Source organism: Chaetodon auriga, chromosome 7 (genome assembly GCF_051107435.1).
Source record: "Chaetodon auriga isolate fChaAug3 chromosome 7, fChaAug3.hap1, whole genome shotgun sequence".
NCBI lineage: Eukaryota > Metazoa > Chordata > Actinopteri > Chaetodontiformes > Chaetodontidae > Chaetodon > Chaetodon auriga.
The window spans coordinates 17,721,501-17,745,106 of record NC_135080.1 but is presented as its reverse complement, the minus strand read 5'-3'; the positions used below and the strand labels follow the sequence as shown (position 1 = coordinate 17,745,106).

General features: G+C 43.7%; 1 protein-coding gene across 3 annotated transcripts; it reads right to left on the bottom strand.

Moving 5' to 3' along the window:
- Positions 1–419: 419 nt before the first annotated feature.
- Positions 420–21,667, bottom strand: brwd1 (bromodomain and WD repeat domain containing 1). Of its 3 annotated transcripts, none has more exons than XM_076734909.1 (44): positions 21,448–21,667; positions 21,268–21,326; positions 21,118–21,147; positions 20,848–20,907; positions 19,754–19,904; positions 19,425–19,523; positions 18,092–18,252; positions 17,665–17,886; positions 16,703–16,803; positions 15,849–15,919; positions 15,655–15,755; positions 15,479–15,519; positions 15,266–15,367; positions 14,043–14,196; positions 13,789–13,923; positions 13,447–13,575; positions 13,120–13,268; positions 12,903–12,979; positions 11,494–11,724; positions 11,187–11,370; positions 10,737–10,827; positions 10,366–10,488; positions 10,193–10,260; positions 9,652–9,877; positions 9,418–9,534; positions 9,220–9,327; positions 8,989–9,113; positions 8,648–8,730; positions 8,382–8,493; positions 7,974–8,035; positions 7,691–7,846; positions 7,411–7,531; positions 7,100–7,225; positions 6,912–6,978; positions 6,694–6,744; positions 5,770–5,895; positions 5,520–5,672; positions 5,177–5,337; positions 4,801–4,967; positions 4,204–4,329; positions 3,915–4,112; positions 3,492–3,818; positions 3,181–3,336; positions 420–3,081 (listed from the first exon to the last, which is right to left on the bottom strand). In XM_076734909.1, exons 1-44 carry the CDS (start codon positions 21,482–21,484, stop codon positions 1,583–1,585), a joined length of 6,843 nt encoding a protein of 2,280 aa, XP_076591024.1. In that variant the 5' UTR covers positions 21,485–21,667; the 3' UTR covers positions 420–1,582. The 3 variants fall into 3 exon arrangements, with proteins under 3 accessions (XP_076591024.1, XP_076591025.1, XP_076591026.1); XM_076734910.1 differs by having other exon boundaries at positions 3,915–4,106; XM_076734911.1 differs by having other exon boundaries at positions 10,378–10,488; positions 21,448–21,644.
- Positions 21,668–23,606: the final 1,939 nt, after the last annotated feature.

The following is a 23,606-nucleotide window of genomic DNA, read 5'->3' as shown; positions in this document are numbered from 1 at the left end:
TGAAAACTACACTTCAGTACGTACTGTAAGTCTTCTTCCCAAATTGGTGAACTATTCCTGTGAATCTTGAGATAAATTCATTGGAAGCAGATATCCAATAATTTTGTCCTAATTTTACATTCTCAACTCAGACTATAATATGTCAAAAAAGTAGTACCTCTACCAATAAAAATGCATATCTGTTATTGTTTTATTTAACTGCGGCTTTAAGTTGGAAGAGCACTTGGTCCTCACTATTCAGTCTTTGTGAATGATGGGCCAAAACCTGATGAGGCCAGCATGGAGAGACAAATTAGCCAAATAGCCCAGATATCTGTGGCAACATAACCAAAATCATTTGTCTTGATACAGAATTACAAACAGGTGGATCATGCTCAGGATGGCAATAGATCAGATTAAGTCAAACACAAAATACACCTTGAAATGATGTCTTTATTAATAGGAGGAATAACTCATTCATTGCACTCCACAACCACATTGCGTTAATAGTTTTCCTGTGAAATCTGTTATTAAAGGTGTAGTACGAAAAACATTAAGCAAAATGTCATAAAGCGACTGTATTTAGAAACCTCCCCATAAACAAAACTAAACCATGTGACTGGCAAAACGTTTTAAGTCAACTCTGAAAAAGAATTTAATACTGAAAGTAGGTAACACAGAACAACAATAAAAGGTCTTCCCAATATGAGAAATCACAGTATTTTGCAATAAGTACTTTTGGTTACTTGTACTTGGCAAAAAGGTACCAATTTGTGACATATGGCAAGACAATGCAGTTAAATGTAAAAAAAAAAAAAAAAAAAAAAAAAGACAAAAAGAAAAATAAAAAAAGCTCCAATTTAAATAAACGCTTTGCTACTGACTGATCGTAAAACCTTTCAGACATTGTCTTTCTCGATCACGTATTTACATCTATTCACTAGAGTACAACACAAAACTAATTTCAGAAAATGAAATGGTGTCGGGGAAAGAATTCATATTCGTCCATTTGGCTCATATCAACTCAAAATACAGTCAAGCATTAAATGTGTGGATTTACAAAGGAGTGCTGTAGTCAAAAGTCTGAACATGGATTCGCTTTGTCCCAGTGAGTGTGCTTGGACATCTGCCGACCTGGAATTGTTTCTTGTCCCTACCTTAGCTCAAAAAACAACTGCATGTCTGAGACTACAGTAAACTTTGTTGACCCCTGAGTTTCTAATGCAAAACTAGTGTATGAAATACCTCATTACAGTGTATCTTAGTGCAAGCCAGCAATATGCTTGATTAAACGGAGGTATATTAGATAGCACCCAAGCTGACAAGATTCCCCAGAATGGTTACTCTGCTGGCCAAATCACAACAAGCAGTATGGGAGGCGGCGATTTGCTCTGTATCCTTGTGAAAAACCAGCAGTTCAAATGCTTGAATTTGTATTACATCTATAAACACGTTTTTCATAGAAAATATAAATATCCCTGAATGAAACAGATTCACAGCATTTTCTCTCGAGGACTCCAGTGCTACTACCATAACGTGGCCATCAAGTGTCTTTAAGGTCTCCAGTTAACGTCTCCGCCTGTAGTTCCAGCCGCGACCTCCTTTATTCGCTGTCGTGATAGGTCACCGTGCGCTTCCCCCGGTTGCGGGTGTTGACGCGTGTCTTTCGCTGCGGTTTGCTGTACGACTCGTCGCTGTCCTCCTCCTCTGAGGCAGACCGTCGGCGGCGCTGCCTGAGCTGGCGGCTGGCAGTCCTTTCACCGACCCCGGACCGTCTGTGACTTCTCCTCTTTGGACTGCTGTGGGACCCTGAGCTGGCAAACGAGTTTTCGGAGGCTGAGGACGACTGCTCGCTTTCCGAGTCAGAACTGTGGTTGCTGCTGCTGTAGCTTTCCTTCCGTTTGTGTTTCGGCCGTCTCGCATTCTTCTTCCCCCTCCCTGAATGACCAGCAGCTTCCTCCTCCTCCTCCTCCTCCTCCTCTTCCTCCTCCTCCTCCTCGCTGGAATCTGACTGGGAAGAGGTGGCTTCCTCATTGCTGTTTCCATCCTTTTGTTTGGATTCCCTTTTGGGACGCTTTGAGGAGCCTGACTGGTTATTTTTATTGTTCTTGGACACTGGCTCCTTCTCTCCAGCCTCCTCCGCATCTTCAGAGTCTGAGGTGTAAATACGTTTTCTCTTGGAAGACAGCTGATTCCTGGCTTCGTTGGGAGAGGATCTGTGAGACTCTCTCTTATTGTTCCTGTCTTCCCTTGACGCTGTGACTGTTTTGTTACCGTTTCTCTGTTTACTCCGGCTCGCAGAAGCAGAGTCTTCCTCAGACAGAGAGTTGTCACTGATGTATTTCTTTTTTGGTAGGGCTCGGAGGCTCAGCCGTCTATTCGACGTATTGTCTGAATTGTCCGACTCTTCGTCTGAGGAGCCAGTGGAGCGTTTCCTCCTCGACTTCCTCTTGGGTTTGTATTCCTGCTCAGAGCTCTCTGAAGCTGAGGTGTCGCCTTGAGGCCGTTTAGATTTACCCTTGTTTCTCGTGGGCCTCTTTGACTTGCTTTCCACCTCATAGTCCTCACTGGAGTGATTGCTTTCTATGTCGCGTTCTTCTTCTTTTTTCAGTCTTTTCTTGCGTGGGCTGGATCTCTTTGGAGAATCACAGAGGTTGTCTGATTCTGCACCATCCAGTTTATCAGCTGAGGCAGATTTTTGTTTATCTTGGCTTTCTGACGGTGAAACTTTACTCTTTTTCTTAGAGTTCTTGTGGATGGCTTCTTCCACATTTCTTCCGTTTTGGTGTGGGTGTTTCTGAGACCTGTGGTCTTTGTCCTCTTCATCTGAGCTCACAGGAGGTTTGTGTCGTGTAGTCCTTCGTTCAGTGTCCTCTACCTCCTCCTCCTCCTCCTCCTCCTCACTTGTGATCCTCTTTTTTCTGGCTGGAGTGGTTGCTGTGCTTCTGGAGGCTTTCTGAGACACAGCCTCCTGTTCTTCCTCCTCCTCCTCCTCCTCCTCCTCTGCATCTCCAGAACTCTCCTCTGCAGCTTCCTCTTGCTCAGAGTTGCTGTCAGACTTGTGATGTTTTGTACTGTGTCCGTTTACATGGGACAGAGTATCTGCAGGAGGAAGGAGAAAAAAAAGAAATCCAACTGATAACAGAAACGTTTCATCACAGCAAGTGACAACTGAAAATGACAGATGAGGACATTTCTCACCATTTCCCTTGGTCTTAGCAGCTTGTCTTGACGTCCTCTGATTATTAGATCTCACGTCTCCATTCTGCTGATTCTGGGAGGAGGATGAAGCATCGCTGTCTTTGCCATCCTCCTCATCCTTCGACTCACCGCCTGCTTCCTTTGTTTCCCGAGAAGCTAGAAAGACAGACAAGGGCACAACTGAGCCAAAATCTATCCTGAATGTTGCCTAAAACATAAAAATGCAGATATGTTTCACGTGTATTTGAAGGAGGTGAGATCTGAGATCAATGTATCTGTGATAAAAGTAGTAAAAAGAAGCTTTGGCGCACCCTGCGTTCTAGGCTCTTCCTCAGAATCTGAGCTGCTCTGGATCACTGCGGTGCGTTTGCTGGCCCGAGCTGTGTGGCGGAGGCGGCTGCTGCTCCTTCTTGGCTTCTCCTCCTCCTCGTAGTCTTCATCTGACGCCTCAAGGAGTTTGATCTTATTCACAGCCGCCCTGGCCGTCTTCCTCTTGAGCGACCTGCGCACTGTGATTTCCTCTTCCTCTTCCTCTTCCCTGTCGGAGCCCTGGGACGTGGCTCTGTCGGAGTCGCGGTTGTGACGTCTCTCCCGACGAGACGACCTGCTGCCGTGGCCGTTCAGCTCTGCTCTGCCCTCTGAAAATGAGCCGTGCAGTAGGATGTTAAACGTGTTGGCTGGTGGGTTTTGTGTAAATGGCTGCCCGTGCGGCGGAAGTCATCTGTGGCGTTTACCTGTGCGCTTCCTGTCTGCACCAGCGCTGTTTCTGGTCAGCCGTGTGCTCCTGCTGTTTTTACTCCTGCTGGGGTAGCGACGACCTGAAGACTGGGTGGACATCTCTCCATCCTCTCCATCTTCGCCTTCACTGTCAAATTCCTCCTCCTCTTCTTCATCGTCGTCTTCATCTTCCTCCTCGCTATCACTCTCTGCAACTGGCAACAATAACATTTTTTTTTTCCGGACTGTGATGTTGAACGTGATGAATGACGTTTAAAAACTGGGTTTTCACAGGAAATACTCAACCTTTTTTCCTCTGCTTGGCACCGTTGCTTCTTGTAAGTCTTGCTTTCTGTCTGAGTTGATGGTGCCTTGAGGAACCTGGACGTTTCTCCTCCTCCGACTCACTCAGCTCGCTCTCACTTTCAGATTCTGAAACAGAAGAAGATATTTACATGACATTCATTTGGTTCTTTTTGTCCAAAGCCACTTCTCTATAATTAGTGTATTCAAACTCAAAAAGGAGCAAGGTGTCATCCAGAACAGGAAATGCAGCCCTCCCATACAAGCAGCTAAACATCTGTCAAAGAGCATGAGGTGTCGAGGTGGAGTCAGAAAAGGTGGTTTAGCCTGTTGTGAAAAATGTACAAGGTCATGACTTCAGTGGGGAGTTCATTCAACCACTGCAGGGACAGTAGAAGACGTTAGAGGACGGACAGAACTTGTTGTGAAAAACAAAAGTTAAACTATAAATCTTCATATTTCAACCCAACTTTGAGTTTTAAAAGTGCTCCCATAATAGTCCTGAGACAGTCTACATCGTCGTCGTCATGAAGACACAGTGGGACTGCTTTATGTGAGCGAAGCCGTGGTAACAGACAAGAGGAGAAAAGTGTGTTGTACCGGGCGTTGATGAAGCAGCTTTCGAGTCATCCTCAGAGGAGCTGTGACCTGAGCTGCTGCTCCGACTCCTCCTGGCTCTCTCAGGAACAGACACTTTGGCTGAGGTAGATTTGGTCACTGACGTCGCCTCCACTTTTTCCTGAGTTTTTACAGCCGCTCTCTTTTGACTTGAGGGAAGAAGAATTTCATCAGACGTCAACGTGAACAGTTAACGGGCCACGTTATTGTTGAGTATTTTATCTGTATTGATTCATGTTAGAATAAGAAGAGCACCAAGCAAGTACTGTTAGCAACAGTATTTTTTTGAGTCTGTGCCCAGTGATTCACTCAAACACGAATCCTGTTCCTCCTGCTATTTAGCAGATGAGTCACACACCTTGTAGTAGCAGAGGGCTGATCCTGTTGCTGCGTTTTCTTGCGGAACCTCTGACTGCGGCGAAGCCTGTCGCTGCTCTTGATGGCAGTTTTGTACTCGGATATGATTGTTCTGATTTGCTCCTCGAAGAAGGCAGAGAGCCGCAAGGTCATGCTGTAAATCTACAACGGGACAGAAAAGGCTGAGTTAGACGAGCTAAAACATGAACCCCGAAGTGAAAATATACAGAAAAAACGATGTTTCAATGCAAAATTTGAACCAAAAGCAGGTTTTATAAGATGAACTCCAGGCATTACATTTCTCTGGTTATGTTCTGAGATCAGTTCATCTTTAAGTCCTCTACCTTGGAGCGTTTATTGGGTGTGTAGGCTTTAGCGTTGGCAAATATTAGCCGTGTGTCTTTGCACAGCTCTATAGGGTTTTCATAGCGGTCTTCCCCCAGGGTCCTCTTCACTGAGCCGAAGTCCATTGGTGTATCGATGATGTCATGGTAGTCCTGGAGACGCACACGAGACATGAGTTAGACTCCATCTTTTCCAAAACACGCTGGCTTCGTTTCGTTGAGAGCACGTCCTCGTCTTGTGTTAACTTACCGGATAGTTCTGGGGATCCACCGGCTGCCTGAACGGCTCCGAGTCCTCACACTCAAATATGTAGTTGAGCAGATTCTTGCACTGCTCCTTCCAGGCGTCTCTGTCGGGCAGCACCTCCACGGAGCGCTGCACACATCAAGGAGAGAGAGAGGAAATCATCAGGAAGCATGCTGCTGTTGAATCAGTGATACAGTTTAAACAACCAATGTTTGTTTCGTTTAAGAAGTACTGCAAAGGTGCAGCCGCTCTTACCCAGACAGGATGCAGAATAACTCGTTCCTGTGTTTGTTTTAAATTAGACTGTAATGCTCTCTTCACCTTTCTTCCTAAAGAATCCCTTGATGAACTACAGATCATTCAGGGCTCTGCTGCCAGGCTTTAAACGAGGCTTTTAAAGTTCTGTTACTTGTTTTCAAGGCTCTTAATGGTTTGGGAGTGAACTACATTAACAACGCTTTGTCTTTTTATAACCCTTCGGGGCTTCTTAGATCCTCTGCTGCCGGTTTTTCAAATACAAACTATCACACGAATAAGAAAATTGGCCGCTCAGCCTTTTTTTTTTTTTTTTTAACTGTGCACCAAAATTATGGCATTTCCTTCCCGAGGCAACAAGAGAAACAAGCTCCCAACATCTTTAAACGAGAACTGAAAACACATTTATTTAACACTGCCTTTAACTATCATTGTTCTCATCTCTTACACATCTTGTTGCTGTTAGCATAACTGTACTTGCAATTTGCTTCATTGCTTGGTTTTATCGTGCAGTATTTGCACCTGTTTTCATTCATTTTTTTGTTTCTTCACTTTAACATGAAGCACTTTGAGCTACAACCCCTGTATGAAGAGGAGCTGTATGAATGAAATTGTTTATTTATTTATTATTAGGGTGGTCTCTTATGTAATCTATTCATTGTATGTATTTACCTGACGCAGTCTGTGTCCAGAGGATGTTCCTGGGGCCTCTGTGTCCTCTTCCTGTAGGCAGAAATCTAATTTAGATGACTTGAATCTGATCATAAACTAAACCACAATTTCAGAGTTGGCTGCAACTAATAATGAAAACTTTCCTGACACTCAGTTGAAAGTCTTCATGGGCAATTTAGGCTTCCTTAACCTGTTCTCTTAATTATTCAGGCACTTACCTCATCATCATCATCCATTTCTTCCACAGCATTGTAAATTTCCATGATATCTGTGCAAGCTGGATTACTGGGAAAGTAGGAAAAATGTGCAAGATAATTTATTGAAACAATAATGTCTGAAAATTGGGGTATGATTGTTCTTTTTTTTGGAAACACACTGGTCCATACAGACAACGAGGAAAACGTACTTGACAAATTTCTGGAGGACATTTGTGATGATTTTTGCAGAGTGGGCAATCTTGCTTCTTGGCTCATTGAAAGTGCGGGCGTTATGTGCAATATACCTGGCATCCCAAATTAATGCTGAGAGGCGCCTGTGGATCATCAAAGGTGAGTAAATATACACAAACCATACCAAAGACAGATTATTTCATTTCAGCATCTGAAGACATTTCAGGGGCAGAGCCGGGGCCAACAGTCAGGAGTGCGTTTGCTTCCATGCTTTGACCTGCTTACACTATGAAGCAGGTGGAGGGAGGAGTGACTGGAGGGGACTGACCTGTAGAACCTGTTCAGGAGTCGCAGTCGGATGGTGCCCAGGTCAGTGGGATAGGCGATCACAGTACAGTAAGTGGGATACTGGACTAAGTCCACAGGACCAGAGAAGGGAGCTGCAATCTCTGTAGCAGAAACACAGGGGAAGGTGGGTCAGTGTAACCGGGAACAGTTAAAGGAACCTATAAAGTGAGTGAACTGTGACCAGACGTGTGAAAGAGGGAGTGTTTGAGTGAAAGGAAACAAGAGGGAGTTAGAAAAAAAAGGTCTGTTTCAGCACACACCAACAGTGATGAGCTGGTCGATGCCAGCGACGATGCGTTCACACTCCTCGTCCCTGCTTCTCTCCCCCCACTCCCCCGGCAGAGGCTTGTACATCAGCTCGCTCATCTCATCTGCTGTCACAGGAATACCGCCTCCTTCGGTCTCCGGTTGCTGGGCTGCACAGCGGAGACACACTCGTTCAATATGCACTGAAACCCCATCGACCCTGCTTTGCAAACAGATTCCCGCACACTGTCTGTGTGTGGATGTGACAGCAGTGAGAGAGACGAAAGTCTTACTGACCATCATCTGGAATAGGTTCCACGTCCCAAGGGCTCAGCTTCTCTGTTTCCCCGTTGTCCCATCTGTGAAGATGAAGTGTTGCCAAAGTCAACAATCACACCTGCTTCAGCTCAATTAGTTAAACTGGTCACAGAGATGATACTGTCATGCCTCTGAATAACCACAAGGGGACAGACGGGCTGTTAATGCATACAAATGTCCTGGAAAATAAAGATGTAACATGTAAAAATCTAGTATTTGCTTGCATTTGTATTTACTCATTAATGTGTCAGTCATAAATTCACTAAAATTCAATAAAATCACTTCACTCGCTGCTCTCAGTGTTAAAGCTTTGCTCCAAACAGTGACAGTATCATAAGCAGTCTGTCTCCCAGCTCTCTTCTCATGACAGCATGTGTTGTTCCCCACCTGACTTTGAAGCACTGGAAGAGACTGTCAGGGTATTCTGGCTGGTAGGGCTCCTGACAGACGATGGTCCCAAACCACCAAGCATCATCTATCACTGAGCGGAATCTGTCATCTGCACAGGACAAGACGATAGCACGTTTAGGAGCAGGAGGAAAAAAAATGTTGTGCGCATGTATGCATTTCAAATTGATGAAACAGATACATGCAAGATGTTACTTGACCTCAAAGCAACGAATGAACGTCTCTAACAAGGTGTGCAAACTTACTTGGTTGCCAGTTTCTACGGAGCGCTTCGTCATAACTTTGCCTCAACACGAGGAAATCAATCACGTCTGGCATGTCGTGATACCTGTGGGAGAGATCACTTTAATGGGGAAGTGAAAGAGAAATCGAAGGCTTCATCTGTGTGAAAAGTGATGCTGAACTACTCTGACGAAACACATTTCATACAAAAAAACCACAACCCTACTGTACCAGAAACTAAGCCAACATATCGAAGCCAAAAACAGATTTTTTTATCCTCTAAATTTTGTCTCGGGAGGAAGAAATGCAACAATACTGAGTGTGGTTTTTTAATAGAGCCTGTTAATGAAACTGAGCTGCTTACTTGACAGAATACGACTTGTCTGTGATTTTGCCAGTGCCATGGTCAATCAGAGTCAGCTTCAGACAGCACAGTGTTGGAGGGCAGACTTCATATTTGATCCCAGTGATCTTCACAAACTCTTGGTCCTTGGAAGATAAAAAAACAGGAATTTTGTAGATTGTGTTCCACTTCTGTGTATTTTTCCAATCTCTTCTTCTGAGAACATTTTCTCTTTCATCCTTTTTCTCTTACCCGCAACTCCATCTTCTTCCAGGGCTGTTTGTCCAGGTTGATGGGGTACAGCTCGCTTCGGCTCACGGCCTCGACGTAGGCTTCGTGTCCCTGCCGAAAGTAGATCACCTGACAGACGCAGAGAGGGTCAGAGGTCAGAAAGTGACTTTTCTCCTCGTGGTCCTGTAAGGAGCCTCTTCTATTGTCTAATGTACACACCTCATCGCCCATTTGGGGAACAAAAGGAGACTTTCTGGGAATGACGTCAGTGATCCACGGCGAGGGTCTGAACTCATTGGAGACTTCTCTGTTGATCGACGGTCTGGCCTTTGGACGCTGATTGGAGCATCAAGATGTAAAAGTTAAAGTGGAGTGTGGGCAGTAACTGACCAGCTGATATTCACATCAGGATTACAGAAGGATAAACTCTCTACACTGTGTTTACCGACTCACCCTGGGCGACTTGTTCTTCGCTTTCTTGGCCTTCTCTTTGCTTTTCTTGCTTGGTTTTTCCTCCTCATCACTCTGCTGCTTCTCCTCTTCTTCCTCGTTCTCTTCCTCCTCCTCCTCAGAGCTGCTGAGTTTGCGCTGCACTCGCTTGCGTGACGACAGCGGGGTGGAGGGCTGCAGGTTGATGCCAGCATCTGCCGTCCAGTCCGAGTACTCGCTGGACGTGTGGCTGTCCAATCAAAAGCAGTCATGGTTAGAACCTTAAGATATATATATATATATACACATATATGAAAACACGCAGTACAAAAACTTAATCAAATAACTTGTTTTAACCTGCTTGGTGTACCAGATGGGTGGGGATTGCCACCTAAGACAACACAAAGGAGTAACACAAGGTTTTACAGCAAAGTCAATATTTTTTTTTTGTTTACATCATGATTTTGTGATTCAGGAAAACCCTTTGATCTGGTACTCTAAACAAGTTCAAACAAACTCAAGGAATGATTCGCAAAGAGTGTGAGACCCTTTTAAAAGTTTATACCTTGAGCTGTCACTATTCCACTCTTCGTCATTGGAGGAATCCAGTTCACTGCCGTCCAATTCATTGTCCTGGATGGATTCGAAAGACAAACTTAGCTTAAAATGGCCAAAAAGACCTCAGGTGCTTGTAAATGACACTTTTGGTAAGTGAGGGAGGAGTGGAGAATGCGATACCTCAGAGTGTACCTCTGAGCTTGCCGTCTCCTCTCCCTCTTCACACGACAAGTCCATGAATTCCAGCGCGTCCCCGTGGCCATGTGCTCGCTTCGCGGTGGGAGGCTCATCGTCTGAATCATCCTGAAGGGACAGATGGGACCGACTCAACACCAGCGCAAAGATTTGCACGGGAACAGTTGCACCAAAAAATGCTGACAATTCTGATTATATCGTTATAATAACATTACTACGCCTTTAATTAATGCAGTGTTACATGCAAATTACAGACAAGTTGAAGCATGATACATACTGTTCAATGACTATTCACAAAACAGGCACAAAAGACATTTTTAGGATCCCCATTCAGAACAAAGGAAAAAGAAACCTACTCGACAGCTGCTGTAGATAATGCGCCTCTTCTTCGTACTGTACAGAGCAACCTCCTCATCTCCTTTGGCTGTTCGAATGTCTTCCTGGTCCCTGAAAAATAATTTACATAATATTTAACATTTAAGAGGGACAGTAATCAAAGAAATGCTGTAAAATCTCATTTCTAAATCTCAGACTGATTTCTATGTAGAGCCTTTTGCAGGAAAATCCAGCTGTGTGTGCAAATGACTTCAGCTAATGATGCCATGCAACCAGAATAGGAATAGGTTCCATTTCCATTTAGGTCATATTAAAATTACCTTAAAAAAACACAACTGTGTCACTTTAGATATATAATCCAATATAACGCATCACATAGAGCACATACATCTCCATCACCACACACACACAGACACACATCATGTCTTCAACTGCAGACGGTAAAGCTAATATCTGAGGTCTCTTTCTACCTGTAGCTGCTGGGTGCCAGTTCAGGCACCACCACCCTGTGTCTCCAGGCCTGCAGGTCTCTCTCGGTGGCCATTTGGCTACGAGGAGCGTTCTGGTGCATCTGCCGGACGCCCTCCACCTGTCCGCTGCGCCGCAGACCCACATTAGGGGGTGACTGCACCTCTGCTCGATCATTCACCGACACTGTAAAGAGGGAAAAATAACAAAATATTACTTTCAGAGAATCTTAAAGCTAGCATCCAACATCTCGATGGATCAATATGTCAGCTACAGCAATACAGTATAACACTGGTGGTGCATGGATACCTCTGCGTGGTGTGCTTGGCGCTGGTGTCAAGGTCGGGCCCCGTGCCTCAGCTTGCCCTTGTGGCCCTGCTTCAGGCCCAGGTGCTGCCTCCGGCCGAGGCTGGTTCTGCCGGTCCTGTTGCTCCTGGAGATGTCGGATGGCCTCGTCCAGAAGGCTGCTGCGTCTTATTGCGACTGCCTCATGATCTGCAGTCTGCTGGCTGATCACCTGCTCCACCACCTCACCATCACCTGAAAATATCATCAAACAGGCAGACTGGGAGCATGAGTGGGACGGTCGCTGGTCAGGCACTTACAGTGTGCTGGTTAGTGAATGATCACGCTTGTCAAGACATAGCAGGGAAGATATGGTTCAGATGTTCTTTATCATCTACGTCACTCTGTAACACAGCACCACCTCCAGCTCAGGGACCATCCTTTATATTGGTGACCATCCGGTCCACTTCACTGTTTGCCCTTCCTATACGAACATGTGGGGGGTAACGTTGAGCAAAGCAGTCAATTTCTCTGTTGCCTGCTGCAAGAACCAACATAAGTCTTTATCTAGTCTCATCATCTCAGGATAGAGATCGATTCACTTTTTTGTGCTAGAAATGATGGAAATGTCCCCAAAAGGACTGGAAAACTCTTCTCTTAGATAAGCATGGGAGGTGCCCTGTTGTTGGCTGCAAGAACGAACACAAAAGTTTTCAATTCTCCCACCATCTGAGGATGCTAAAACCCAGTTAATTAACTCTATTTTGATGGAAAACTGAAAAAAGGAGCGTGCATTTTAACGTCACTCCACCGGCCAGTAATGGTACAAGCTCAAGGATGCATGATACTGGCTGACCTGACTTCAAACTTGGAAGCTCTAAGTTTTGCCACATTTTATGTCGTCTTACTGTTTATTTTGTTGGTTAGCCTGTTTAACTTGGCACGAGGCACGTTGGAAACACTGTGCAGCTTTGATCAGCACCCAGCAGCTAGCTTGCTCGGACCATACACAGTTACAGAGCTGTAATGTTAACAGTATAAGTGCAGTTTGCTGGAAACTAAAAACACTGGCAGAGCCGATGGGAAAGACGGAGAGGGGTGCCTGAGCTGACCAAACAGAGAAGACTGGGGTTTTCGGGGGGGGGGGGGGGGGCCTTAAACTTAAGACTGGAACTAAGACAGAGTTTCAGACAGAGAGAAAACCTGTGCGGCAGCAATGGACAGCATGAGAAAAATAATGTTTTCCTTTCCTTTCTTTTTCACATTAAAGCATTTAAACCTATTGTAAAAAAACACCAGAAAACAAAAGCATGGCCCCAAAAAGCACAATATGGCCTATTTAAATCTAGTTGACTCATAAAAACAGTAACTTTGTTGACAAAGGGCTAATTATGGTCAAATGAAGGCATTTGTGTGCTTATTTCCATTCTTACTCGTGGCTACGTATCCCAGCTGAGGGACCAGGTGTTCAGCAGCAATGTTCTCCCGCCCTGGGACAAGACGCTGGTACCTGGAAATCAAGTCAAGACATTTTAAAACATTGAAAAAATAGATGCAAAAACAAGGTGAGCGGCTGAAAAGTAAGAGAAAATCAAATGAAGCCGTGGTTAATGACCGAAGAGCGCGTGGCTGTTTTATAACGGTGTCTACCTTGGTGGATGGGGGTTTCCATCCACATCCACCAAGAAGGGCGGGGGCATGAGATGGGGTGCTTGCTGCGTCTGTTCATCCAGTACAAAGCCGTTGGTGTCCCGGATCAGCGGTCGGTAGTCTGTGTGGAAGAACACCTGGTCTGGAAGCTGTGTGGAGAGCAGGAGAAGTTATGGCTTCACCCCGCTGCTTCTGTTCCATTCATGTGATGTTATTCAGACTTATTCTGTACGCCTAATGTTACAGTACATGAATGACATGACTGTGGCTTTCAGTCAGTCATTGTTTGTGGAAAGATTTAAATGTGCGTGTTAGGTTTATCCTTGCCTTCTCATAGGGCTTGGAGCTGCCGAAGCCAAAGATGAGCAGATGGCCATGGGAGTCTGTGCAGGCGAAGCGTTGGCCATCCGGGGTGAATTTGCAGTCGAAAACGGCTCCATGACCCTGGCCCTCAATCTGGATGAGGAACAAGAAATCACCCCAGGTTCAAAAACATGTTAGTGATGGAGATACACTCAGCACAATATACAAATATAAGTCAGTTTTCATACCATGTTGCCTATTGCTGTTTGTCATGTGTATGGTGGTGTGTCTCTACATCAGTATCATCTGTTCATGTCGCAGAACTGTTGCAGTGCCATGTTGTGATCGTGCTCAGTGTCAGTGTACCATGTTGAAGTAGTGCTGTGTATTCGTTCCTTGCAGCAGATCCCATATGAAGACATTCCCATCGTGGCCGGCAGACAGGATGATCCTGGGGTCAAAAGGGTGCGGCTCCAGGACAAACACCTCAGCCTCGTGGCCCTGAAAAGCAGGTTCAGGTTAGTCTCCCTGTTTAAAATGAAGTCTACTAGTGGAGGCTCAATAAGGTGGACGTGATATCCATATTTCACAAAGAAAAAAAAAACATTGTGCACAATTACTTTGAGGATATGTAGCAGCTGCCCTGTGTAGGAGTTCCACACTTTGAGGAGATGGTTGTTAACAGCCGTGATGACTGTATTATCATGGCGATCCCATGCTACCATGGTGACTTTGGGTTTGAAGTAGCTTTCCTCTTCACTCATTGGTTCAGCACTGAGAGGAATAAAAAAAAGGATATCAGAACATACACACAGTACAGTGCTGCATCTCTCAGAATATGCTGTATCATAGTGACACAGTTGATTGATTGCTCAACACAAATGACAATAAAATGCACGTTGCTAATGGTCCCCCCCCCCCCACAGCATTGTTCTTTTCGCTGTCACTTTGCTGAATAAGATAAACACGTTAGCAGCGTCACTTTTGCTCAAAACAAACCAGCGGCACTCTTCCGCTTTGGTTCCATTAAGAAACCAAGCAGACTCAAAACGAAATCTAACTCTAATACGGAACACACTGGATGCATTGAGTGTGACCTCCTCAGCCTTATAAACAAATAGCTAAACCTAAGTGATGCCAACCTGACACACACTAGTATGCACAATGTACTGAAAATGGCAGACTGATATTTATATGTCAGTGATGTACTATATTGAAATATAAAGAAAATTCTACATGAAAGTGAAATAAGACCTGGATGTTTGGTGTCGTTTAGTCAGTTTGACACTAAATAAAACTCTTTTGCTAGAACACAAAATCAGCTCTCTTGTAATTCTGCTCATCAAGCATGACTGATGGTATAGAGGGAGGACAAATTTAGGCCTACTTGCACATTAAAATGGCAAAAAGGAAGAAATGTCCACCCATTTCCTTTTGTTACAGTCCGGTAACGTAACCCTCCTCAGTTCAAACATACTATCACTGGTTTCCTGTTTGTTCAGCAGGCACACTGTACTGTCATAGTTATCAACATACAGTTAAGCAACAAGGTCAGTGGAGGTACACAAATGACAAAATTAAATTTGATGGAATTTATTCATCTTATTTTTATTCATAAATATTAATGGATTTTAAAGGAGTGATTAATGCAACGACCACATCAAAATTGACAAAGAGCTGTATTTTGAAAATATCCTTGCCATCAGCAGGAAACGGTTTTAAGCATTCAGAAATCTAGAACTAACAATTTTAATAAAGGTCTTCACAGAGAAACCTTCACACGGGAAAGACTTCACTCATAGCCATATCCACACTGGTGGAACAACAACGAAGCGCCCCTTACCCTGGAAGAGTGGCAGACATGTTGAGCAAGAGGCACCTCCACTGCTGCCGCTGATGGAGCTTCCAGATCCGCGCTGTTCCATCTCGACTTCCACTCACGAACCTGCGACGGGACAGCAGCAGACACCCTGCACCATGACTGTGTACACTGTCACATTTAACTCAGCGACGAGGAGAAATCATTGGGGACTGAGTGCAATGGTTTTTACCATACCTTTCACCTGAGTGGCAAAACTGGATGCTGTCAACTTTGTCCTGGACAGAGAGCAGAAAGAGCGATCATTATAGTTCTGTTTTGACTCAGAGATGCATTTGAAAATGTATGTCAATGTGTTCTCTGTATACATGAGACCTGCTGCTCATCAAGGTTTAGCTTTTGAGCGCTCTCACCGTGTGCTCGTGAAGCTCTGATATCTTTTCTGGACTCCCGCTTCCCATGTAATAGATTCTGATGACATCATCTGTACTTCCTGTTGCTAAGAACATCCCACCTGGAGAGGAAAAAAAATCAGTTTAACCCAAAATTTGGCAAAGAAAACGAAAACACTAACAGCATGACGAGTCAATCTAGAACGACTCATTACCTGGACTGAAGGAGGAGCACACAGTCTGAACTCCTGGCCTCGGCCGCTCTGTGAATTTGTGTGGCCGATCGCTTGAAGGACAGCAGAGAAAATGTTCATGATTTTACACAAAACAGGACGAGTGGGTACATTTTACTGACACACAAAAGTAAAAACCCACAATATTTGATTGTAGGAGTTTTTTAAAGGATTCAAAGAACTGCCTTGACCATGAGTCCACATCTTTGATGATCATAGCCAATCATAGCTAATCTAACTGGCATTTCAACTCCAGAGTTACAGGTGTGATTAGTCAGGTCAGATGTCGACTTCACATTCCTTTGTCAGATAAGGCTCATCCACAGACTCAGGACAACAGAGATCACTTAAGGCTCACTGAGTTCAAGTCTTTCTTCAGATCACATTAGTTTGTTTTATACTTTTACCTGGTTGCTTGATATACGACCAGATGTTTGAAAGTTCAGTTTATCGAAGTGAAGCAGGCTCTTTGAATGCAGCTATACTCAAAGACTGTATGAACAACATGGTAGCAAGTGTTGGAACAGATGAAACACTGACAACCCGGTTTGGTTGGTCTTCTGCTGTTTGCTGCAGGCCTATTGTTGATTTCCATAAGAAGAGCCTCCATTTCCATTTATGTAACAGACTGTACCTGACCATGTTTCATTGTCTGCAAATTGCCTCAGTTCAACTGATACACAAACAAAACCTTTTTTCAAACACCAGGAGTGTGAACATAAATTATATTTACTCATAATTGGCCACATGAAACACATATTTTCAAGGCACTGCGTACTATGAGTAAATGTCACCATTTCAGACACATTTAAATGGTCATTGAAAGCAGCACTCACCTAAAGTTGATGTTGTTGACGTCCCACTGCCAGAAGCAGACAGTAGCATCAGTTCCAGTGGACAGCATATAACGTTTTGAGCCCTTGGCAAACGGTGAGAACTGAAAACACAAATATTAAATGTTAATATTCACCCTCATGGTACCCGTCAGCAAGAATCCTGATCTTCAGTCCTCAGAAGTTTAATTCAATTTTTTGGTGTACAGTAAAGGTCTTGATTATTTCAAGTGATGGTGTGAACACCATTAAAATGACTGACTGACTGACTGACTGACTGGACCAGAACACGTTTGACTGTCTTCAACGCCATCTTTAATATTTGGTTTGACAATACTGAGATGGAGAGCAAACGAGTTTCCATCCATGCAGCATCGTGCACATAGTGCAAAAATGTTTTTACACTTAGCGGAGGCAAGTTGTCATAGTGATAAAGAAAAGATGCAATGAAGGCTGATGGAAACAGATTTTTAGAACAAAAAAAAAAAAACTTTGCCAAAGCTGCTACCACCTCTTCTCGATTCATTTCAAGCAGTGCCAATGCAGCAAATACAGACTGCCATCCAATGTTTTCAAGCCTCTGCGTTAATGCAAAAGCACAGCACAATAAATACAATTAATTAACTAAAAGTTCAAATTCCATCTCAAGCGGAAAGTAGAAAGAGATGCACAGTGTACCAGAGTCATGCACGCGTTCAATTACGTCATCTATTTGGTCCCTTTAAAAGCAGAATTTGCACACTTCAACAAATACATAACTTGTGAAATCTACATCCTCAAAATAGTTAAGCCATGCAAAATGAGGTGCAGTACAATAAAGGAATGGAATCATGAGAGCTGTGTGGGTGGAAATACTTCTTGAATATATCTATAATCGCGTGATTTTTGCTACAATTTAGCACGACCAGGGAGAGGGGAGAATAGGCATCTCATGCAAATGATGATTAAATACTTTTGTCTTTTACCTGTAGGGAGGTAATGGATCCACTGTGCCCCTGCAGCACAGCCACAGGAGCACAGGTACGAAGGCACCACACACGGATGGTCTTGTCACAGCTTCCTGCAGCAATTAGCGTGTTCTCGTAATTAACCGCCAAGTCTGTGATTTCTGCAGAGTGTCCTCGCAATGTCGAATGAAGCCTTCCATCGAACGAAGACCAAATCTTCACCAAACAGTCATCCGAGCCCTGACAAAGAAAAATAATAACTTCTACTTCAGTATTCATTACAAGACACGTCTGGGGCACAAAGTGAAGATGGTGGCCTCTCCTATGACGTGAGCAACTTGGATCTAATCATAAGAATATAAGTATGTCAGGTCACAGTCAGCTAAGTGTCAAACTGATGAATGTGCCGTATCAAGAAATTCTGTGTTGAAAAGTTGCATCTTACTGTGAAGATCCTGAGACCGGTGCGATCAAATGCGATGCAGTACACTGCAGACAGATGCCCCAGGATCCGCCTATGCAGCCGCATGCGCTCATAGTTGCTGACGGGGTTGATGGAGCTGAAGCGTTGCGCTCCTGTCAGCTCTCTCCCTCCAAGGACCTTCACTGTTGAAGATAAGACGCCAATCATCAGAACATAGTGATGTAATTAGAGGGCTGCAACAACGCTGGGATCAACACAAACGCAGTGGGAGGGAGATATATTTACTCTAATGTGGGCAGGAGTGGAGGGGCATTATCATCATGGGATGAGTGTAAATATATTAAGATACAGTCATACTGTCATTCTTGGGCTTAACCAAGCACAGCACAGCGCCAAATGACGTTAGGTTTTGGGTTAGCTTGTCCCTCTCGCTAAGTTCCTTCAGCTCTCCTTTTATAACCATCATGTCACACAAAGTCTACAGCACGAAACGAAAACGCCATCCCCAAATCAGATGTGATCTGTACACAATAACAGTATGGCTGCCGCTCTGAAGTCTGATGCATCTGGTTTGTATGTGTTGCTATGGGAAATGGCAAAATATCAGACAAACAAGAACACCGTCCATAAGGTTTTTATTTACTGCCCCGGAATTAAGTTGCGATTAGCATTTAATGAGGCCTATCTGTCGTGCATGTCTCCTAAAAAGGTGGCTTTCTTAACGGCTGAGTAACTTCAATATGTTTCTTCGAACAAACAAAAAATCTGACCTACATGTGTATTATGTTCCCTGAGGAAGGACATGTTTGAAATAGAAAGCATTGTTGCAAACAGGCATAGCAAGAATGTGGCAGCAGTGCGGAGGAGACAAACGCTTCAACTGTAGGGACAGGAATCATCAAAAACCCTCAACACGCAAACAATTCAGTGCAAACCTCTCGATGAAATGATGGCTTTTGATGAACGTAATTGTCATGTTCATAACAACTGATGCTGCGATGCAACAGACTGCATCGAGGCGACCAATCTGGCTACATGATGGCAGCACACCAAAATGATATTTGTCAACAATAGCCTGAAAAATGCCTCTTACTAAAATTTCAGTCAGGGTAAAGAGGAACAATTACAGAGTGTGTCATTCAGGATCGATTGAGGATTTGAAAATGTCATACTTTTTAATGTGCTCATTATCCAATCATCCTGTGACTTGTCAGCACACATATACAGTAACATGCACAGTAAGTGAAGAGGAGCATTTGAAAACACCACGCCAAGCGCATGCATCAATTCAAGGCACATCCATTTGTCCACCTCACATTTTAAAAACACATAACAGGAATACTGAGTGACTTACCGAGGTGTGGAGGTTTCCTGCAGTTCAAAGGCCTCTCTGGTGGTCTGCCCCGGTGAAGGGCTGCATATGATGAAGCTTCAAACCGCACACTGTCGCAGTCTGGAAAGCAAAACAAAAAGTTCACAGAATGATTCAGCGGATAACCAGCTCTATGTTGGGAAATGGAGATCCAAACAAAACAAGAAACTATTCAACCTTTCTATCATGCAAAACTCAACATTTATCGGTGTCAGAGGCCCCAATAATTTTCACAACAAAATGTAGAGACAAAAGCTCATCATAAATTTCTGCCTGCAGAAACACTCTGAGGCTCCCTGACAGCTGTGTACCTTTTGCGGTCCGAAGCATTGACTGCTTTCCAGACCCCAGGAGAGAGTGTACACCTGGGACACATGATGGCACCTCTTTGTCAAGAATTGGTCCAATCTGCCTACATATCCGTAGCAAATGGTCTGGTGCAATATGTCTGTTGGCTGCAACCTGTCAAGGCAAACAAAGACAGAGCACTGACATGACACTGAATACAGATCACTGTCCAAACGACTGGTTGAATCAACAACATGTTTGATAATCGATTGAGACTAAAATGCCAAACAGACTTCTTAAGTATGAAGATTTGATTCTTTTCCTTGTTTCATATTATTGTACATTGAATTTGTTTGGGTTTAAGGCTGTTGGTCAAACAGAATGAGCAATCTGAAGATGTCAACCATGGTTTTCAGAACCTGTGATCATATTTCACCCTTTTCTGGTATTTTTATACATTAAACAACGAATTAGAAAATAATCAACTGATGATGAGACAAAGGAAACAGTTATTAGTTGCCATAACACAGACTATATATGATGTATTGTGGGTTTTTCTAAATTTTATGCGTCATAATGAACGTCTTTAAGACTGTTCTCGGAGCTGTGGCCTGCCTAAACAGTTTTGTCAGAATAAATGTCTGACAGGGTAATCGGTGGTCTCATGTGCTTCTCGATTCCTTTTCCAGAAGGCGTGACTTCTTATGCAAAACTATTCCTTTTTATGGACCAATCACAGCGCAGGTCACATGCAAAATAACGCAGAGACAGCGCATTCCGGTATCTGATTGGCCAGTGGAGCCGTCTCGACGTAGCAAGCAGCCGAACTACCCACCCTATCTGCAGTACAACAGTAGGAACTAAATAATATTAAACCCTCTGTCCAAATACAGTTTTCTGAGGGACCATACCTCAATACACTCAGAAAAGTTAAGTCAGTGGGTACGAGTCGTGACCTTGTCAATCACCCCAACTCAAGGAAAGCCGACAGTAGTCCAGCAGAAAAAAGAACAAAGACCGTAAACAAGCACAGAGCGTGGACACGGAGTCTCCCTGTCACAAGACAATAACAACCACCGACAATAAGCCGAACACCAGATATTAACTTAAATCTTACCACATCTTCGTATGTTCTCGGGTGCTCGTTTCCCAGCCAGTCCAACCTCCCGGGTAAGAGCTGTTTGGAAAAGCGGAGTCAGCACAGAAACACCAGCAGGTACACATTAAGCCAGTAAAAAAAACCGGGTGATGTCAAAAGAGTGAGACGTGCAGAGGTAACGTTACGAAAAAGTCGACTGAGTGAGACAAGTTTTATGCCCAGACTCAGCCGACACCGACGGATAGCAGCTAGCAGTGACCGAGCAGCAGAGGCAGCGGGGATACACACCTGATATTCCTCTAGTTCGCTCGCCAGGACCTGCAGTGGATGAAAAAGCGGCGATTCAGCCTGGATTGTCTCCATTAACTCTATTATCAACTAGCGAGTCAACTATTTTGAAAGACAACACATCGTGCCAGTCAAGGCACGCCAGCTCACCTCAGCCGCTCTCCGACATGGACCCGTTGTTAGGAAACGAGAAATCAAGTAATAGAGCTCTGAAATTGAACAGTGAGGACATTAAGCGTGAGAAAAAGCAGCCGTGGTATCAATTAGCACGAGCGATATGGTTGTAAATGAACAGTTAGGCGATCAACTGGGTTTACTTCTGCAGCTTACCCGACTCAAGGAGCGAAATGTTCCGATTTTTGGCCATTGAATCGGCCGTGATTAGGAGAGGTGAAACAAATTTTAGGCTAACTTTATGACTACAGAGAATAGGATATATTTATTTAATTTCGGTTACACAGCTCTGACCCCCTCCACGGTTGCTCCCGCTTTCTATTCAGCCTGTTAGCAGTCGCCATTGGAAGGATGAGGCCTCAGCGATACGACTTACTTCCGCCACAGCGGAGCAACACAGGAAAAAGGGGGTGGGGAGGAGCACTTTAGACAAAAGACAAAGTGAACGTTAGCCCGTCACACACAAACATTTTCATTGTTTGAGTGAAAAGCCGGGCATCGATACGACTAAGAGTACACGTATAATAAGCGAACAAACAAACGTATTTATGCATTTGAACAGCGCAGACCGCAGTAAATCAAACGTCCGCCCCCTTTTTACTGACCAAGGTCGTGAGTTCTGCACATGACGTCATAAGTAATGGATGCCAATTTGCTTTACCAATTTCTTGATTGATACGTTTGATAAATCGATCATTTTGATAGATAAATCACTTTTAAACCAGTTCTCTATTGAAGGAAAATGAACTATAATACCACTACTGAGTAGATTTCCCAGTAGTACACTGAGCTGAGTTCATATTGCCCAAGTCCTAGTTTTACAATGCTTTATCATGGTACTCTGAATACTTTTTGGACAGGCTATCCGAAATTAGGACAGCGCTGTAGTGGTAGAAGAAGTACTCAGATCCTTTACTTAGGTAAAAATAAAAAAAAAAGTAAAAGTACTCATCATGCAGAATGGCTTCTTTCACTGTGCTGTTTTATGACAGGATATTATATTATTCAGTTTTTATCACTAACATATACATGGAATATGACAACACTTCATTGATATGGAGCCAAATTTAGATTTTTTATTTTCTGTTTATGCAAAAAGTAACTACAGAATTAACTATAGGTGTCAATTAAAGCAGTGGAGTAAAAAAAAATAAATTTTACTCTGAAAAGGGATGGGGTAGAGGTATTAAATAGCGTAAAGTGGAAATACTCAAGTAAAGCACAAGTATGTCAAAATCATGCAGTACTTGTCATTACATGTCTTGTTAATGTTATTACATTCCAGTCCTGCCAAGCTCAGAGGTGAAACAGGCAAAGTGGGCAAGGCCCCAAAGGTCCTACGTTCAACGTGTGTCACTTGCTTTTTTTAGTATGTGATTATTTGCACAGTTGTTTGGGTATTTGCACCACTGAAGGACAATATGCACGAATTTTTGCATCATTGCATTATTGTCCCTGTCTTGTAGAGGGGCCATGTGTAAAAATCTGATTCATATGATCATTTTACTTCATACTGTGCTCACACGGTGAAGCTCACATGGTGCTATTTTCTAAATAAATGTATGTTTCATCAAATTACCACAAACTGAAAACCAGGGGCCAGGTACCATTCCAATATAAGAGCACTGGTTTCTGGTTCTCTGTGCAAAATATAATGAAGCTGTCATTTACATACACTGTGCTGCATGCACTATATTTGATGGAGACTAAAGCAAATGCTTCTGAATAGGTTAATTTGGCCATGTGAACACGAAGGGGTCCAAAGATACAGTATATTTACAAGACTAGCATAATTAAAGGAATAAGAAACAACAAAAATCTTTGTGTTTGGAACCAAGATGTTCATTATTGACCTTGACCAATGAAAAAGACTGAGACACAGCTGACAGCCCCAGAAAATCCTCATAACTCATCAGCAGGTTAGGTCAACACTGAGGGCCATAACCTGTAATGAGGGGTCACCAGACTGGGAACCACTGAGGATTTTGTTAATAGTCTAGTGCCAGTTATATGTTAACACATAGGCATGCACAGACCAGATCTGACTCTGTAGCCATAATATTTTAAAGATATTTTCCTCTGGCTCCATATTTTACATAAAGCAGTCAATTGCCACAGGACGCCGGATTCCCAGAGGCCCCAAATGTTTCACTGTGTGGTGTTTGTGGTAACTATTCATATCTTTATTTATATGGGAAGATGCTCTACAGTAGGACATCAGTTGGCCTAAGAGCTTCAAGACAGACCCTGCTTTATCACCTGATCTCAATGCCCGGTGTCAATGTCTAATTTCAAGACTTTTGTTATTTCAGCAG

Excerpts from the sequence above, each read along its gene's own strand:
- brwd1 (XM_076734909.1), bottom strand. The coding sequence starts at position 21,484 with ATGGCCAAAAATCGGAACATTTCGCTCCTTGAGTCGG. Across the intron at positions 17,887-18,091 it reads CCGGTCTCAGGATCTTCACA|GGCTCGGATGACTGTTTGGT; the intron begins GTAAGATGCAAC and ends TTTCTTTGTCAG. Across the intron at positions 5,896-6,693 it reads CTGGACACAGACTGCGTCAG|CGCTCCGTGGAGGTGCTGCC; the intron begins GTAAATACATAC and ends TGATGTGTGCAG.